The following is an 18692-nucleotide window of genomic DNA, read 5'->3' as shown; positions in this document are numbered from 1 at the left end:
GAAAGAAGATCTACTTGAAGATCACAGAGCCAAGAAAATGGACAGAGCTTGTGCCGGACAAAGGGTTTGTGAGGTGAACAGATGACCCCTTATATAAACAGAAGATTCATTCAATAGTCATAAAATTTTAAAAATACATGTTTTTAAATTGATTTCATGGAGTAGCCCATGACCTAACATATGCATGTAATTATGTTGCCTTAGATTTATATTGAGAATAATTTTGTACAAAATCGTGCCGAGATGAGAGATTTTTTAATACATCTGGCATGATGAGAGGAACTCAAATATATTGATAACGTTATGTTTAACTGCAAAGTAAAAATGTTTGTCACGTTTGTTTTTATTCGCTCAATTGAAATGTGTAAAGAGGTGAAGTCAAGGGGATGGCCTAGCCCTCCCAAAATGTAGGCTTCCCAACTGGAGAGATCCATGAAAAAGAGAAGGGGCTAGGTTTGAATAAGGGGATGAAAGAGAGCTGTCCAATCAAAACTAATGACCAATGAGCGGACATGAAATTATTTAGACATGTATGTGGGTGTGGTTTAAGATTCATAAGGGACGCACAGTAAAAATCACATAGACTGCCTAAACTACCTGGGTTGGAACTGCTCATACAATTGCTGGAGGGTACAGGGGCTGCGATCTATGCCCAAGGAGAGGCAAAATGAAGAGGGATTCAGCCTGGATAATATCCATGACTGATGGTGGATTCTGATGGGCCCTGTCCTGTACCTGTTCGATGACCTGTGCCCTGATGTCCTTTTTCCTGAGCAAAAATCCAGAGATATTGGTTGCGATCTGTTTGGTTGAATAGTTGTCCCATTATTGATTGAGTGGGAGCACAAAGTAGATCCTTACTATTTTTACTAAACATTAATTCAATTAATTCCCACATAGCCAAATGAATTGGGGGGATTTTGTTGAAATGTGAAATTAACAACATCATTCCCAGTGTGGATAAAAATATAGTCTGTAAAGTAATTTGGTACTTCCCTAAAGGGAGGGGTGCATTGAAAACAAATGTCCCTACTGCTTCCCTTTCCCCAGAACCCTGCCTTAAAGCAGAGGGGTTCGAAATGATCAACTGAATACCTGGGTGTGTATGCTGGATTAGGACTGAGACTTCCCAAAAGTTAAACAGAGTGGAGTCACTGATTTGAAAGCACACCTTCTATAGGAATGAGAACGTGGCTCTTGAGAGAAGGGAGACTTTGCTTTGCATAAGTGGTGCAATAAAATGTGTTGCAATATAAATCAAGTGTTTGTTCTGAAAAGCTTGTTGAAAACAGCAGCATTGCTAAGTGCACAGCATCAGTCAAAATTCGTTTTAGGTGAGATTAAGTTGAACAAAACCATTCGCATTTTCAAGTGCACAGAGAAAGTCAACATACACAATGCTGCATGTGTGAAATTGTTTTTGCCAATAGACATGCATTGCATAGTATTTAAATTAAACATCATATGAAAGAGAGTGCCAAGCTTCTAAGCTTGTCATGTTTTAAGGCTCTTCATGTTTTTAAAAGTGGAGCCCAGGCAAACGGTTTTGACTGCACATGTAGTGGGGTTAAAGAGTCTGATTTGAATTATCCAAAACCACCAGTAATGTTTATTTGTGGAACTTGAATGGTCAGGAAAGAAAAGCATTTGTGCCAAAGAGTGAGGTGGTGTGTGTTGTGATTTTGTCCAAATATTAATTTTTCTATTCATCAATAAATAGATATTCAGTTTACCGGCCTGCTTCTTGGCTTTACTGTGGCACAGGAGTGACGGACCCTCAGGGTATTATTATATGAGCCACATACAGGACTATATTGAACCGAAAAGGAATTTTAATGTGGCGCTTTTAATTGGGGAGGGAAAGAATTCCCTGCATCGATGGTGGCTGCATAAATATCCCTAACAGGACATGCCATTGTGATTTCTTAAGGGCATGCTTCTGCTGATCTGCTATCTTACAGATGCTAAACCTGTCATAACCCATACATGTCCACACTGGAAACCGGACTGAAGTACATCTAGTGGTCGGGTTTAATTTTTTTGACTTTTGTTTATTTTACAAAAAACATTTTCATTTAATGGACAACAAACACATCTACAACAAAGAAATCAAACCACAACTGATCTAAACTTCTTTATTGACAAGGAATCCCACAATAAACAACACTAGAGTTGCCATAAAAGCATGGTTGAGTTCGATTTCACATTAGGTTACACTTACCCAGGGGTGGCTGTCACCAGAAAATAAATCATTTTCAGACCATTTTGTTATTGTGTTATAGTCAAATGACTTTTCACAAGTACAAAATACAAGACAAGTACACACTCTACACAGAAACTAATCAATGCTACAATTTAGGAAATAAGGGAAGAAAAGAAGAAAAAACAGAGGACAAAAAAAGACAAAGGTCAACCAACACAATAGCTTAACTATCTCTGAAGTATACATTTGACTTAATTCATCAATTAAAAAATTAAAAAGAAATTAAAATTGTTTTCCCCACTTACAATTTGATAAAACCTAAAACCTTGAGAAATCTCAGTGCCTCCAATGCCACACTCAATTCATGGCCCGGTGCTAATCTTTCCCAGAGAAGGGCAGATGTCAGAAATTCCTCAGATGGTTTTCAGACAAATGTTCAGCTGGTTTTGCAACCACTGGTGGCCATGATCCTCAGGTGCCGAGTAATGTAGAAGAGACGCGGAACAATAGCGTGCTCGCCCTTTTAAAAGACCCTTTTCATATTTTGGCACTTTAAAAAGGGCTAACCTTTGCGGTTTAAAAGTACCCCTGCTTTAAATCACAGTACCTGCATCAGTACCGTTGCTACGACTAATAATAACAATACATAAGGCAGATGGAGTTGTCTTGCAAATGATGCCAGTAATAGCAGCGCAACCTTTAGCAGCAATGGGAATAGGGTCTCACTAAAAGTAGTGTTTACACAGGTAGCGGTATAGGAAGTAGCATCAATAGCGGCAATATCGGTATTATAACTCTACGAGTGGTAATATCGGTGCTGTAATATCGGTGCTACAGTAGTAGCCTTTCTGGTAGTGCATCACAGACCTACGTGTTCGAAGCTGATAGTCATCGGATCTCTCACTGGCAGACACAGACTGGCCTTCGGTGTGGGCCTTAAACGGCAGGCTGGTGTCTCTGTAAGGCCTCAGGGAGCGAGGCATAGCGAGTTCCCCACACAGAGCGACTCTGCCCAAGGCACTGGACGAGGCCCAGACTTCCCTGTAGCTCGTCCACCTCTGACGTCTGGTCATTAGAACTCTCTGCACGCCCAGGTGGCCGGCCGTCCCTCGGGAATATCACAGTAAATAGGCAGCTCGCAAGCCATTGTGTCCACCTCCAAAAAGGACGGGTGGGGGGTAACAGGGTGGGTCTGTGAAGCAACAAACCGCTTCCAAATAGTCTTGCCCTTACATCTGTGAAAGGAGCCCTTGTTGCTAAAATAAGTAAGTAGCCTACAGGACGCAAACGTCAATGCCGGCAGGTCTTCATCTGCCATTAACATTGATAAAACGAGTACCCAGAGGTTGGGCAACAGTGACTTCCCACTACTTAAAAATACGAACAGATGAATCACATATAAAAGAAATACTGATCTAGGTTTTTAAATGCACATCACTTTTCCACCTGCATCTCCTCGCATTCTTTTGCTCAGGTTGTAATCCCCGGGTCCCCTCCCGCCTACTCATCCTATCATGTGACATTCAGTGCGGCCTACTAGCTCAGCGGCCTGCTTATTTCCCCATGTATGTGCACCATCAGCTGAGGCTAAACCATATGCACCGTCCTTTAAGAACCTATGACAAGGTTAACATCTAGATACAAACCCACCTGTCCTAGATATGTCAGTGAACAAAAACAATGTGGCCCAGATATGTGATGTCATCAATGGCATTTGTGATGTCATCTTTGATGTCCTTGGTGTTAGTCTTAGTAGTGCACGGTGGTGGCGCGAGTTATGGTTGCTTAGCTTAGCATAACTCGCGAATTTCAGAGGTTTTTCGGTTTTACTTGTAACCATAACATCCCTTTAACAAAGTTTTTCATTGAATTTCATAGGTTTTTATTAGTGCAACTTAAACATAACGTCCCTTTAACAAAGTTCTTTCATTGACTATATATATATATATATTAACTAGTACTAGGTTTGTTTCTTCAGGCTAAAGTCTTACAAAAAATAACAATGCCTCCTTTCCATTATTATATATCATTCACAGAGGGTAAAATCTCAATAGTGCAATTATTTTGGTGCAATTAATTTGTGCACAATCATCACACTTAAAACCTCACGATAGAGTCCCCGTTCTCCTTAACTGTTCGGCCATGCAGTATTTGGGCAAGACTAGTTCAATAAAAAACAAGGTAACAACACAGGGTGAACATCCAAAGGGATGGTCATCCCTGGATTCATAGTGCCTAGCGGTCTGCAACCTTTGGCTCTCCAGATGGCAGACTAGAACTCCCATTAGCCCAAGCCAGCAGAGTCACTGGTAAGGGATCATGGGAGACGCAGTCCAAACATCTGTGGAGACACAGGTTGCAGACCCCTGTGGAATTCATAATATGAACACAATGGTCCCAAGGTCTCACTTCTGAAAACCAAAATGGGTCACCTAATGAGAAAATGTGCTATGCGCTGCCCACTGCCAGAACCCTGCGATTACACATATCAACCCCACGTGATCGTTTACCCTAACCCCCATTACACTGCATAATGAAAATGACCCCCAAACCACTGACCATCGTCACTGTTGAGCGGGAGAGGGGTGTTCCTCAATGTACAGTTCAAAGGCAAGGTAGGTTTGGAAACCTTGACAGATGCTTTAACGGCATCTTTAAACAAGCAACCTTCCCCCACACCTGGACACTGAGTGTGCCATTGACCACCCCAACCTCATTACCCTAGTTTTCTTCTTCAGGAGCGGGCATCGGTGGTTATGTGTTGTCGCTCAGGCCTAGAGCACCTCGCCAATATTGCCCAACTCCTGGGGAAATGCCAGCCTACTAACTGCGTCATAAACTGACCTACACGTGTATTCTTCCGAAGAATAGAAGAAACCCAAACCATTTCAGATTGAGGGCAACCCTTCCTCAAGATTAGGACCCCCAAATGATAGGATTTCCCAAGATCTGTTGGGAATGGCAGCAAACAAGCATTTTATGCACATGCAGAGATGTACACACAGTTATTGTCACAGGGAAACTATTTTACAATTATTCTGCAATCTGATTCCATTACAGAATTATAAAACGTCTCATTCCAACTCGACTGGCAAACCTGCCCTTAAAATGTGCTGCCAATACGGAAACCAGCAAACAATGCCACCTTTTGTAAAATGAAGACACTTTTTGGCAAGAGGCTTAAGAACATAAAATATGACCTTCAGGGTAACAAGGCACCATTATCTATAAGCAGCAAACAGGTTCACAAACTGAGATTTATTTGCATGAAAAGGAATGCATTGAATGCCTGCACCGCTCACCTTGGCATTCACGTTTCTGCCAACCAATTTATTTTATTGTATTTTTAATTGAATCCAAATATGTCACATCATCCTTAAATCCAATCATGTGCAAGTCATTTGCAACAATGCCAGTACTAGGCTCTCCTCAATCTCTTAGCCAATACGAACGATGGCTAGTAAGTGATCAGTAGTTAGAATTTGCATCAAATCATTGAGAATAATGGCATAGTATAAATTACAAGTTACTGTAATGCCTCACAGTAATTTATGCATTGCACAATAGTGTGTTTCCTCATGTAACAGGTGGAAAGTGATTATGCTTTCATGCCTTTCGCGTGATAGGTCTTCCACACCGCTCTGACCGCGCGGACCTTCAGTACGGCACGTGGCATGGACATTTGTGTTGATAAATGAAATGTGAACAGTAAGAATTTGCATTCTTCTCCCTTTTATCTTTTTCTTCTCTCTTTTTGTGTACCTCTATCCTTTTCCTTATACAGGATATTTTGTGTTCATTTATGCTAAACTGTTTAATATGATTTGAGCCTGATAGGTGAGGATTGTGTTTTTAAGATTGATGCCAATTTGTATTGTAATTTGTTGTGAATAAAAAATGTTTAACGCACAGAAATTTAAAGGCGCCAATCATCCATCCCAGCTCCTGCTGTGATGAACATTTTGTTTTTCGCAACTAGGTTTTGTTGTGTTATGTGTAACATAAGAGTGTAGCACACCCAGGCCTCATCAAGGTGGACAGGCAGGAGGCCATGTCCTCACCTAGGAAAGCAAGTTATTAGAGTGTCAATCTCAGTTTCCCATCCTGATCCACATTGGGCAATCCCGGGTGAATTGCTATTTCTCTACAGATAGCTGCATCCCTAATTGCTAACGTTTGGAGAACTTAGGCCAACTGTTGTGTCCTTTTAAAAGCCTGTACAATTAAATATAAAATCATCCACATACGTATTTAAAAGCTTGTGGGGAGGCTCGGAACCCCAGACGGGTTCCACCCGGATTGGCTCTTTCCGACAATCGGTTTGATTCTTTTATCCGGCGATAGGACGGGGTCTCATTTGCAGTAAGCAGCTCCCATGTCACGGGTGTGAGTGGGTGGGAACTCATTCTTCATTCTGGAGCCTGTGCCTTGGGTGCATAGAAGCCTCATGATAAGATCGTCTTCCTCATCTTCGCCTCCGTATCAGGGCATCAAAGAAACCGGCATGGGGTCAAAATCTTCATTTACCAACCACAAGCTTTGGGTCACAAGAATTCACAGACTCACTTGAAGGAAAGGCACCATAAGGACCTTTCTCACAACGCAGAAGTGCTATCCGATTCACCTTCCACCAATTACCCTACCCTCCTGCCAAGCTGGCCCTCCGTCCTCCAGTAATCAAAGCGGGTGCATTGTCTGCTCACAGAAAAGGCAAGCGGTGTCCGCCACAACCTGCTTCAGTTTCCTCCGATGCTCGACAGCTTTTCTAAGTCATCCTCTGGCCTCCCAATGTCGACAGATATCTTGGTATACAACTGGTGCCTGGTGACGTTAACCACAGTGTAGCGACATGAATTCACCCCATCCTCGTGCATCTTGGATTTGGCAAATGTTATGAGGTGGACACTGTTGGAAGAGACAAAAAGGAAATGAAAGGATTGCAATTCCAGAGACAGAGTTATTTGTTGTAGCATGTTGCACATTAGTTTCGGCAATTAGAATAGGCCACACTTACACCCTCAGTATATGTAGAGAATTCAGTAAGCTCCGATTTGGCTCGTCGCCAAGAGGGGAGAAAGCACTGTTGAAAGGTTGGGAAGGTCCAATATTGGCAGGTGTACATTTAGGATCGGAGCGGTCTAGCAGCAGTACTTCACAGAAATACTGCGTGGTCACTGTTGCAAAGTAAATCAGCTGTGTAGAATGACATTAGGATTGCAACCTGCAGGGAAGGACTGAGGACCTGTCCCCTGTAGGACGGATGGAGTCAGTGAGGGCTACCCTTCAGTAGGGAATGATGAGACTGTGAGACAAGCATTCACTGGTGACGAGCATCAGCTAAGGTCATTCACTAAGCATCATGGACTTGAAGTTTGCTTATTGATAGAAAACTGCCACTTGCAGGGACTGGGGTCTGGAGATGTGCTCATGGACAACTTACCTTTCGCCTGTAGGGGTGGACGGATTGCGGGCATTTCCACTGGAACAAAACACTACATTACAACTCTACGAAGTAGAGATTCTGCCCACTGACTTGGAGACAAAACACTAAATCATGCCTGGTAGATTTGGGCGTTGCCTCACTTATTGGAGGGATGGCTAATCACCTCTGAAATCATGAGTTATGGGGATTTTACCAGGTCCCGCGGACAGTGAAGAATGAACGCCTCGGTATCCGGTGATTCCATCGAATACAATGCAATGATGCAAAAGCATTGAATGCAAAAGCCTCGAAAAAATGCATGTTTTTTGTAGGTAAAGGTTTTTTTTTATTAAAATAGGTTTTAAGGGTTAAAAAAACAGGGGTTGGGGGGACCCCGCCATTAAAAAAATAAAAAAAATACATTTTTTCAATGCATTTTTTTTCAAGGCTTTTGCATTCAATGCTATCACTATAAACCGAACGCCTCTTCAGATTCATAGAGGGAAACAGAATCAATTCCTTGTAGCAAGAACAGATACTGGGAATTTGCTGAGGGGCATGAACAACCCTTACCTTATAGGAGGTATGGGTTCTGGGGATTCACCTATGGACAGAGGTGCATGGCAACTGTAGAAAGGATGGATTTGCCCTTGGACAAAGAATCTGCTACCTGCAGAAAGAATGGGCATAGGCAATCCGTGCAAATACAGAGAACCTGTAAATAAAAAGGGAAACGCAGCCAGTAACCGCAATACAAACGAAAGTTATTCTTCTATTGGAAAAATGGGTTCTGATGTAATCAGAAGCAGAAGCAAAAGGTGGTCACCTGTAGAAAGGATTGGTTCTGGGGAATGGCTCCAGGATAATCCACTAGTTACCTGTAGGAGGAATAGGTTTTGGGGAATCAGCAAAGACAGAGAAATTGGTCACGTGCAGGAATGATGGGCTCTGGGGATCTAGACCTCAATAAAGAACCCACGAGGAGCAAAGTAGGAGAGCGTCTGCCAGCTTAAAGACTCAAACCGAGCTTCCTCAACACCACCCGTAGTCCACGGCAAGCCCTGTGCCTCCATACAGTACCCCAGCTTTCGCATGGGAAGCTTAGACCAAGCCGAGTGTCCTGGGGGATCAATGACCCACAATTCCAAAGCAACTAATACATGAAACATATAGATCAGCAACGGATTAATGAGATTATCAGAGGGATGACATTTTGCCCCCTGTAGGAAGGATGGATTCCGGGATACATGACATGTGAATCAGAGCAACAACCTGTTCTGCGTCTTTGTTAAAGGACAGACAACATGCCAGCTTAATTATAACTTGGCTTCGGGCAGCTACCCAGGGATATAAAACAGATCAACTGCAGCAGAGATGGATTTTATGGGTTCACACGGATGGGGGATCTGTTGACCCTAAAAAGGATAGGTTCCCACAGAGACAGAGAATCTGCCACAGTATATTGGAGGAGTTAAGTGCTCCCCACAGACATCTGTATTTAGCTTTGATAATACAGATTGGAAGACAGACAAGGCCAACTCGGCCCTTCACCAGTTTGAGGCCTATACATTGGGTACTATTACAACTAATATAGCAATAACGCCCTCAACGGTGGGCTAGATCGGCCTAGCAATGACCCGGGAGTCAAGTTATAGACCTGAGCAAGTAGGCAAGGAAGAGGAAGCTGATGGGAGGTGGAGAGGGAACCGGCCAATGGGGACCCAGTGGGAAGATAGCATGGTGGGTACAAGCAGCTGTCAGCTTGTGCAGAATGCGGGCTTGGCATAGTGAGATTCAACATGTGATCCGAGCAACCTGATTTACTGCAGCACCCACCCCTCACACTCGGCGCTAGCATCTACTGCAAGGCAAGGAGGCGAGGGGAACCCATCAGGAGGATCCACATAAAAACACGTTTAATCTGGTGGCAGAGAAACTGTCACAACAGTATAGACCCCTGGAATTAGTACACAGGCTCATAGCCTCCTGTCTCTCAGTAAAGTAACACGGAACGACTCCCCCCCTCCAAGACGGGAGGGGGTGACGTGGTTAGCCCAGGGAGTCTCACAAGCAGTGCAGCATAAGCCCCTTGGGGAGCAGGTATAAAAGTGGTTCACCTCAAATACTGGATAGAGCCAATAAGATGGGGAAATGGAAAAACAAACAGAACTTCTGCTCTCAATTCAGAGATGTTCCTTCCCAGGACCATGGGTTTGGAAGCAGGCGCAGGGATCAGAATCCAAATCAGCACCATTCTTAACTAAGACTGGATGCATCGATAGGAATTGCATGGGAATGCCAACTCAAAACCCCACCATTTGAAAGGTTCAATACAGGTGTTGTTCTTCTGCAGGCCTCGTATTGTGGTTGTGGAATTTACCCGATCATCCATTTGTTGGCATCTCTCTAAAGGTGTGACCTCTCTGAGTGATTGAGATTTATCACAGGCAAATCTTTACCCAAATGTGTCCCAGACTCGGCGCAAACTAGGCTGCCTGATCTTGCCCTCGCTTGTCAATTAATATATACTTTTTGAAGCACTATTCGTATGGATACACTAAAAAGTGATGGTTGAAAACATTCATTCAAGAAGTAACGCGCCTATACACAAGTGTTTCTAGGCGCGACGAGGCAGGGGGGGGGAAACAAGGGGAGACAGACAACGATCCTACTAGGCCAGGTGTCATTCAGATCGCGCAAGTGCAAGGGTAGAGGGGAAAGGGAGAAGTGCAAGGGGAAGGAAGAGGGGAAGTGCAGTACAGGGTTAATAGCATACAGGAAAATAACAAGGGCCAGCTCGTGGCAAGTGCGAGTAAGTGCAGACAAGTGCTGGGAAGGGGGGCTGTAGGGATACAGACACAGTCCCGTAGTGCAGGGGGTGCCAGGGAGGCAGTGCAGGGGAGAGTGGCTGGGCCAAGGACCGAGAACGGTGAGTGGCCCAGTTGCAGATTCAGTGCAGTTTCAGTAACTTTAGCAGGGGAGAGGGGGAGAGAAAGCGGTGGCGAAGAGGAAGGTTTTGAGGTGCTTCCGGAACCGGAGATGGTTCTCCTCAAGTTTCAGAGAGGCAGGAAGGCTGTTCCAGAGGGAGGCTACTGCAGCGGAGAGAGATCTCCCACCAACTCGTTGCTTGGAGAAACGGCTGACCCTGAGGGAGTCCGAGGCGGATGAGAGAAGAGCTCGAGAAGGAAGATATTTAGGAAGAGAGAGTTGAAGGTATTTTGGCCCAAGGCCCCAGAAGGCCTTGTGGAAAATGCAGAGGGTTTTGAACTTGATCCTCGCAATCACTGGGAGCCAGTGTAGTGATTTCAGTGCTGGAGAGATATGGTCCCTCGGCTTGAGGCCAAGGACAAGTCTTGCAGTCCTGTTCTGGATGAGTTGCAAAGGGCGGAGAGTAGAGGCAGGCAGATTAAGATAGAGGCTGTTACAGTAGTCCAGCTTCGAGAGAACCAGGGCTCTAGAGACAGTGAGCTTCTGGGGGAAGGAGAGGAAAGGAAGGATACCTCTGAGGAGGTGTACCTGGTAGTGTGACTTCTTAGAGACGTCGGATATGTGAGGAGAGAAGGAGAGTGTGGAGTCGAAGATGACCCCGAGGTTATTTGCCTTGCAGGTAGGAACAGGAAGAGGGCCAAGGGAGGCTGCCAGAGAGCTGCAGGGAAGGTGGGAGTGGGTGTGCCAATGAGTAGAATCTCAGTCTTACTGGCATTAAGGCAGAGGTCATTGGTGGCACACCAGTCCTGGATATCAGAAAGACAGTCAGAGATGAGGGAAGAGGCCGAGGGTAGCCTGAAAATGAGCTGGGTATAATCCGCATAGCACTGAAAGTTGGGGCAGTGAGCGGCGATGCGGTGAGCGAGAAGTGCCAGATACTGGTTGAATAGCCAGGGGGAGAGGTTTGATCCCTGGGGACACCACAGGTAGAGAAAAATATGTCAGAGAGGAAAGACCCCAGTTGGACCTGGGAGGGGCGATTGTAGAGGAAAGAGGTCAGCCACGCCAGAGCCTGACCAGTGATACCCAGGTTATCACAGAGACGGTTGAGCAGGATGGTATGGTTGACAGTATCAAAGGCAGAAGAGAGATCAAGCAGAATGAGAACACATGGAATTTTAGAGTCAAGGTTCGAGAGCAGGTCCTCACGGATGTTCAGGAGAGCAGTTTCTGTGCTTCTGGCAGCTCTGAAGCCAGACTGATGGTCATGAAGACTGCCAACAGAATCAGCATGGAGATTTAGCTGGGAGATGGCCAGTTTCTCCAGGAGCTTGCCCAGGAAGGGAGTGATAGAGATTGGGCGATAGTTAGCTGGGCAGGAAGGGTCGGAAGAGGGTTTCTTAAGAAGGGGGTGCACAAGGGAGTGCTTGAGAGGGGATGGGAAGACTCCAGAGGCAAAAGAGTGATTGCAGAAGTCATCAAGGGCAGAGCCAAGGCGTCAATGTGTTCCTTGATAGTTTTGGAGGAACAGGGGTGGACCTGTTTTGACGAGACTTTCATAGATCAGACTTGTCTCGAAACCTCGTCAGCAGAAAAAAGGGGAAAGACAGAGAAGGGGCGAGGAGAGGTGGCTGCAGAAGGGCCAGAGGGAGAGCAGGGAATAGAGGGGCGGAGGTGGGAGGAGGAGAGTGAGGACAGGATGTCCTGAGTTTTTTAAATGTAGTGAGAGGCCAGTGCTGTGCAGAGGGCCTGGGAGGGGACAGGAGAGGTAGAGACTGCAGCAGGGTTGGCCAGCTCCTTGCAGATTTTAAAGAGTTCGGCCGAATTGTTAGATGCCGCAGAGATGCGAGCTTGGATGAAGGCTCTCTTCTTGGAGAGAACGGAGAGCCGGTATTGCCTTTGGAGCAGGCGACAGGCCAGTTTGTCAGAGGATGAACAGGAAGCCCTCCATTTCCTCTCTGCCACCCTGCACTTGCGTTTAAGGGTGACGAGATCCGGGTCATACCAGGAGTTGCATTTGGCTTTGGGCTTCAGGCGGAATTCTCATGACAGGGGCAAGGATATCAAGAGTATCAGATATAGCAGAGTGGAGAGGGCTGTGTCAGGGTGGGAGTCAGCCAAAGGGAGAGAGGGGGGCGAGAAGGTGGTAGTGAAAGCCTCAACTGACGCTTCATGGGTCAGATGACCGAGAAGGTAGGTGGCAGTAAAGATTGTGGCTTTGCCTGTGGGGTAGGGAGGGTGAGGTGGGAGGATAGGAGAAAGTGATCACTCCAAGAGAGAGGAGTGGAGAGAGGGACAGAGAGTGGAAGGTCAGAGGAAATCAGAGCATCAAGAGTGTGCCCTGCAGAATGAGTCGGCCCAGACGGGAGGATAGAAAGTGAGAGAGAGTCGCAGAGGTTGCGAAAGAGTCCAGAGGGGGGGCAGGAGGCAACCAGGTGGATGTTGAAGTCTCCAAGAAGGAGGAGTTGAGTGGTTGAGGACAGGAGTGAGGAGGAGAGGTCTGCCCACTCAGAGAGGAAGGAGGAGATTTGACCAGGTGGCCGATAGATAGTAGCCACAGTAAGGGAATGGCTAGGAGAGAGAGAGAGAGTCGGCAGACAAGACATTCAAAAGAGGAGTAGATCTGCGTGGGAGTAACAGTGGCAGGAATCCACTCAGGGAAGATAAGGGCCACACCCCCCCAAACACGGTTGGGCCTGGCCACGGAGAGGATCTTGTAACCGTCAGGTAAGAGTGTGTCAAAGCTGGTGACAGAGCTGGCCGTGAACCATGTCTCAGTGAGACCGAGCACGTCAAGGTCCAGTTCCTCAAGAAGGCGGCAGATATCAGAGGAATGTTTGACAGCAGACCGAGAATTAACTGTGGCAATGTGGAGAAGGTTGCCATCTTTGAAGGACTTCCGGGGAGGGGTACAGATCAGAGGTACGCCCTGCGGAGGTGAAGAGGGAGAGAGGGAGGTTGCAGGGAGGGTGAAGGCAAGGTAGCCGAGGATAGAGGAGGGGGGACAGCAGGAGAGGAAAGGAAGTTGATGAGGTGCTGGAAACGTCTATCAAAGAGGTGAAGGTTGGCCTGAGGGCCTTGGACTAAGACGGTTCCATTAGCATAGACATTAATGATGGCCTTAGAGGAGTGGAAGGAGGCCAAGAGGACATCCCAACGGGTGCCACCATTAATGGGAGAAGAGGAGAAAGGAGAGAGCACAGTGACCATATGAAGAGTCCATAGGTCAGGTGAAGGCACGAAAAAGAGGTGTCAGTGAGAGTTTCCTTGGAGGAGGCACTAGTGTAGGTGTAGGTGTCGGCGATAGGGAGGTCTGGGTTGGAGACCAGGATGTCCTTTTTAAACTTTTTCCTACCAGATTTAGTGAGGAGAGCAGGATAGTCAATGGAGAAGCAATAAGAAAAGATAGGTGAGATAGAGAGCACCATGCAATAGAAGGGAGTGGGGTGGGAAGACAGGACAAGGGCAGCGAACAGGAGGAGAGAGACAGGCCCTAGTTTACCACAGTTCAGAAACACAAGTGAACACAGTGGAGAGGCCACCTAAGTGTGAAAAACCTGCGAGGGGAGAAAACCCTAGTTTACAATGATTATCGACAATGAGGTGTAGACACCCGGCGAGGAGGTGAACGGTACGGGTGGGGGGAGCAGGAGGAGCTCACAGGAAGGAGCAGCGGAAAGGCGCCTGGCATCCCCAGCAAACACCTGCAGACACAATGGGAGCTGCACCCATAGGAGCCGCCTTTTGCCTAAGGGGCCCTTAGCCGAGGGGGGACTGCCGGGCAGGGGGCTGCCCAGGGGGAACAGTTATAAGGCAGAAAGGAGAGGAAGGGGAGGGGGGTGTGGGCGGGCAGGGAGGCGGGCAGAGGGACGAGGACCAGGAAGTGCCTGAAGGGGGAGAGGGGAGCGGGCACGCAACGCGCTCAAAGCGCTGCAAACAAAATTATCCAATTTGCCCAACAATTGCCCCTAAGCAGTGGCATAGATCATTATTGCATCATGATGACGCCCTTTTTGTTATCGCCATTGCTTTTCTTACTTAACGGCGCAGTTGCCTCCGTTTATTTTATTTAGCGAGACATTCACAAAAGGGCTTCAGTGGTTGCAAAGGAGTGCGATGAAGGAGGACTCTCCCAGAAAAGGGTTCAGGAGGTATTGGCGATAGTGACGGCAGCTAGCCAGGCAGAGAGAGGTTGTGCCTGTGTTACACTTAATGCATTTCTTCTGAAATAATACTGGTTAGAACTGTGTTTAAAACTGGTTAATAAAAAATTACGGTGGCAAACAAAATGCCCCTATGCAGCTGCCTGAAGTGCTCCATGGCAAAGGGGAGAGAGAAGGAGCTCCAAGAGAAAGGGGTTGAGGTTGGAAGAGCAATTTGGTTTGTTTCAGATTCAAAAGGGAGTCAGAGCTTAGACCACAGAAAAGGATCAGGACAGAAATCCCAATCGGGGAGGTCCCTGTCCACACAGTGTTTGCGGACAAACAGTCCCTGTTGCCCGTCGCCCTCGCTAATGGATACATTTACCGAAAGAGTCTAGAACTAAAGTGAGTTGGTGGAGGTGGAGCTGGTGCTGTCAGGATCACATCCCTTTGTTTTGCTGGGCAGACCAGCCTTCTAGGAGTGTAATGACATTAGGATTCATAGGAGGCCATCATCCCATAGGCGATAGGCTAGGACAGTACTAGCTCAAAAGAGGACAGTCATGGGTTCCACAGCCTAATGCCTCAGACTAGGCTGCAGGGTGGCTTCACCAGAGAGGCTGGATTAGACCTGATTAGAAAAGCCCGAGGATGTCTGTGATTGCAGTAGAAGCCTTAGAAATGAATGGATGACAAAGGGCACACAACTCCACCCATTACACTTAAGGGATAGAAACTGACTGCTCAGGAGTAGGGCAAAAAAGGTTCAAGGTTTTAGAGACTGGCACCTGTAAGTGGAGGCCAGGGTCGCACAGTATGAAGGTGTGATAAGGAGCCTATCAAACATCACATGAGCACACAATCCCTCCCTGACACAGTATGCACCAGCCTCATAACTATGTTATGCACCCAATTCCACCAGCTGTCAATCATCTGTTGGGTGGCTGAGCTATACCGGGCCCTGAATACGAGGGGCTTATGTCCTAACCAAAGATTCGTAGGCAAGATACCTGAGCTAACCTACCCAGGAAAAGGGTGAAAAGGAGGCAAATTAATCCTTTTTAGAAGTCAAGATTTTGAAGTGGTCTGGGTGACCTTTTTTACTGCTATCCTGAGTGCTGGGAGGATAGCTCAGGCAACACGCATTTGTCTTGGAATTAAGACAATGAAGAGCAGCGCAGGTTCGAATCCCGGCCCTGTGCTTAGAGACTGGTCTCTGATATTAAGCGCAGAATCAAGAACTAATGAATTATACAGAGCTAGCTTGGTCAGAGTTTGGGAGATGGGAACATCGCACATTAAACACTCCTTAGAAAAGGCAAGAGGGGAAGAAGAATTTTGCAAGTGTGGGGCCAAGAGAGAGTGACGAGATGCATAATCAACCTGGGATATGTGACAGTGTAGGGTGGTCAGTGCATCGCCAATCCCTGGGATATGCAGGCAAGGATTCCTTATTTGGAGTGCTTTGAGGCTGTGGTATTAGAGCAATACATCACTGCATGCCACGAACAGCAGCAATTTCTTAATACCCCACATATTTCCAATAAATAGAACAGAAGTATATAATGTGCATGTATTGTATGGATCACAGATCTGTAAACTTGCTAGGGTTTATTTCATGAGATCTGTAAATGGGAATATTTTGGTAGCTATTGTAAGGCAGCGGCAAATGCTGGTTTCACCCCAGTTTTAGGCCCTGGATGAAGAAGGCGAGGCAAGCAAAGAGACAGAGCAATCAAATGTCAGGCTTTGGCCCTTAGCCTGATGGATAGGAGTCAGATATCAGTGACTCTGGAATAAGGGGGGTATACAATATTCAAGTTCATTTCCTATAGAAATATTTGAAAGTGTGCCTTTATTCGATCTTTTAACCTGCACCCATGTTTAGTTCATGGAATAAATGCACCATGCAAATATGTTCATTAGAAATTTAGCACCTAGATCTCAAGGAGGCAACCAAACAGTGTTGAGTTTAAGTGTGAAGGTGTCACGGTCTTGGTTCAATCATCCTGATGAAACCTACACAAAGGGAATGGACTGAAACATATTGATCCTGATGCATGGCTAAATCGCTAAAGTAGTGAAAAATAATATTTGCATTTAGAAAATGTTTGTTAGATATAAATGCACATAGGTTCATGGCACACTTTTCCTTAAAAAAAAATCACTATACGATTTACACTCAAAATCTGGTCTTCGCATGTAACTGAATTTAAGTAAGTGAATAGTTACCTTCAAGTGGCATGACTACAAGTCCCTCTATTACACAAAGACGTTAGCAATAATAGCGAGATTGAGGAAAATAAGCTCTTGGCAGAATGTAACCTGCTCTGTGGGGTAATTGTATGACCCCAAAGTATATTAAAGGTGTTAGCGGACATCTACACATCTGTAAGGTATATCCTGCTTTGGCAGAGCGTAGTAATGCAAAGCATTTAAATAAAAAGGGAAAGATGTGGGGGGCAGAAAAACAAGAGAACGGAGCAGAAATCCCATCTCAGCACTGCACCTGGACTGCATGACTTGACTGAATGAGGACATGAGGTTATGGGAACCAGCCTAGAACATGCCCCCACCTTTATTTGTAAACACTGTTGAACAAATGGGAAGCCGATACCTTAAACGGGCCAAAAAACATGAATTTCATGGAGAAAAAAATTTGGTCTGGCAGAAATGGCGTAGGACTCCACGATTCTAAAAAAGTGTTGCATTACACAAGGAGAGGACCCTCTCCCCACAAACTCATTGCACTTCAAAGCCGCGGGTCAAAGCGTCCACGATAGAGGGTGCACCCAGGCATGAGTGCATGTCATCCCATGCATTGGCGCTGCACCTAGCAGTTTGGGCTGGATTGCTCTCATTGGCGATAGAGCAGGAACACTGTGCATATGAGTAGCCCCAACCTTAATGCCAGACGCACACCAAAACATACCGGCATGGAACGCTCCCTAGAGCAATGCCAGTGGTTAGGATGAATTCATGCCTTTCATCCATCACTTGTTAATTTTAGACAAACCATAGAGACAGCACTGAGGGAATTCTCCTATTGGCTATATTGTATGCCACCAATTGAACCCCACTCCAGCGACCAGAACAATAAAGCTTTCTCTAAGCACTGGGGATAATTAATTACTGTATTGAGCTAGTTGTAGCAAATTTAAGACAATATAATACCAGGAAAGAAGTGTCTCAGAAAGGCTGTGTGAACTCCAGCAAGACAAGCTCAAAAGTAAACTATTTTGGTCATACTCCCCAACCACATGCAGTCCAAGATACAGATGTTGTGGGTTTAAGACCATCATTTTGGTAACTTACTTCTTTCTGTTGGTTTCATTTCCGGGGTCTCTGCGATGCAGGATCATTTTGGACCTGGCAATGACAGCGTCGGGTCGTTCCACCTTCATTCCGGTAGCAATGACCCTGTTATTTTGGACGAGAGGGAGAAGAAGAGGACAACTGAGTGAGTTGTCCCGACCCAAACATCATGTCTACAGTGTTGTCCATTGCATTTTTGAAGGCCATAATTAGAGATTCTGTGCTGGGGGCCATTATTCACCGGATTCATGCCTCAGCCTCTTCCCAGGAGCTCGTCTGCGGGAGGAACTCTAAAAAAGGGTTAAAAGCAGATGATATGGCCACCAAAAGACAGTGGCCGAAGGCTTCCCAAAACACTAATATCTGAAGGGGCTAAAAAGTCAGAAAAGGTTTGGACCTCAAACGTCACCACTATAAGAGAACCTTAGATCAGGCATTCAAATTCAAATTTGTGTTCTTTGTAGACTCGCCAAATTCCATAATTGTGAACATGCAAAATTGGGAGTGAAAATGGCCCCCAAATTTATTGTTTCTTTAATATCAAGGTCTGCAATTTGGTGTAAAACGTCTGCGCCTAATTTGTGAAAATGACATCCGATGTTAAAATGCAGTTGGCCCATGCAGTGGAGCCGAGAGGATAGGAGACTGGACAATCGGCCTCGCTATTTTGAAACACTTGTGT

General features: G+C 45.9%; 1 protein-coding gene across 5 annotated transcripts in view; it reads right to left on the bottom strand.

Annotated features, from left to right (window-relative positions):
• Nucleotides 1-2119: 2119 nt before the first annotated feature.
• LOC138571977 (beta-1,4-galactosyltransferase 1-like) overlaps nucleotides 2120-18692 on the bottom strand; it is a 431968-nt gene continuing 415395 nt past the window's right edge. For all 5 annotated transcript variants that reach the window (XM_069649234.1, XM_069649238.1, XM_069649235.1 and 2 more), the window contains 2 exons: nucleotides 18011-18115; nucleotides 2120-7108 (listed from right to left, as the gene is read on the bottom strand). In XM_069649234.1, coding sequence (XP_069505335.1) covers nucleotides 6940-7108; nucleotides 18011-18115 — 274 coding nt within the window. In that variant the 3' untranslated portion in view covers nucleotides 2120-6939. The remainder of the gene's footprint in view (nucleotides 7109-18010; nucleotides 18116-18692) is intronic.

The sequence above is a fragment of the Ambystoma mexicanum genome, chromosome 1p, assembly GCF_040938575.1.
Source record: "Ambystoma mexicanum isolate Mex_15411 chromosome 1p, UKY_AmexF1_1, whole genome shotgun sequence".
Classification (NCBI taxonomy): Eukaryota; Metazoa; Chordata; class Amphibia; order Caudata; family Ambystomatidae; genus Ambystoma; species Ambystoma mexicanum.
Note: the sequence above shows the minus strand (reverse complement) of the source record. Positions and strands in the feature narration are given on the sequence as shown.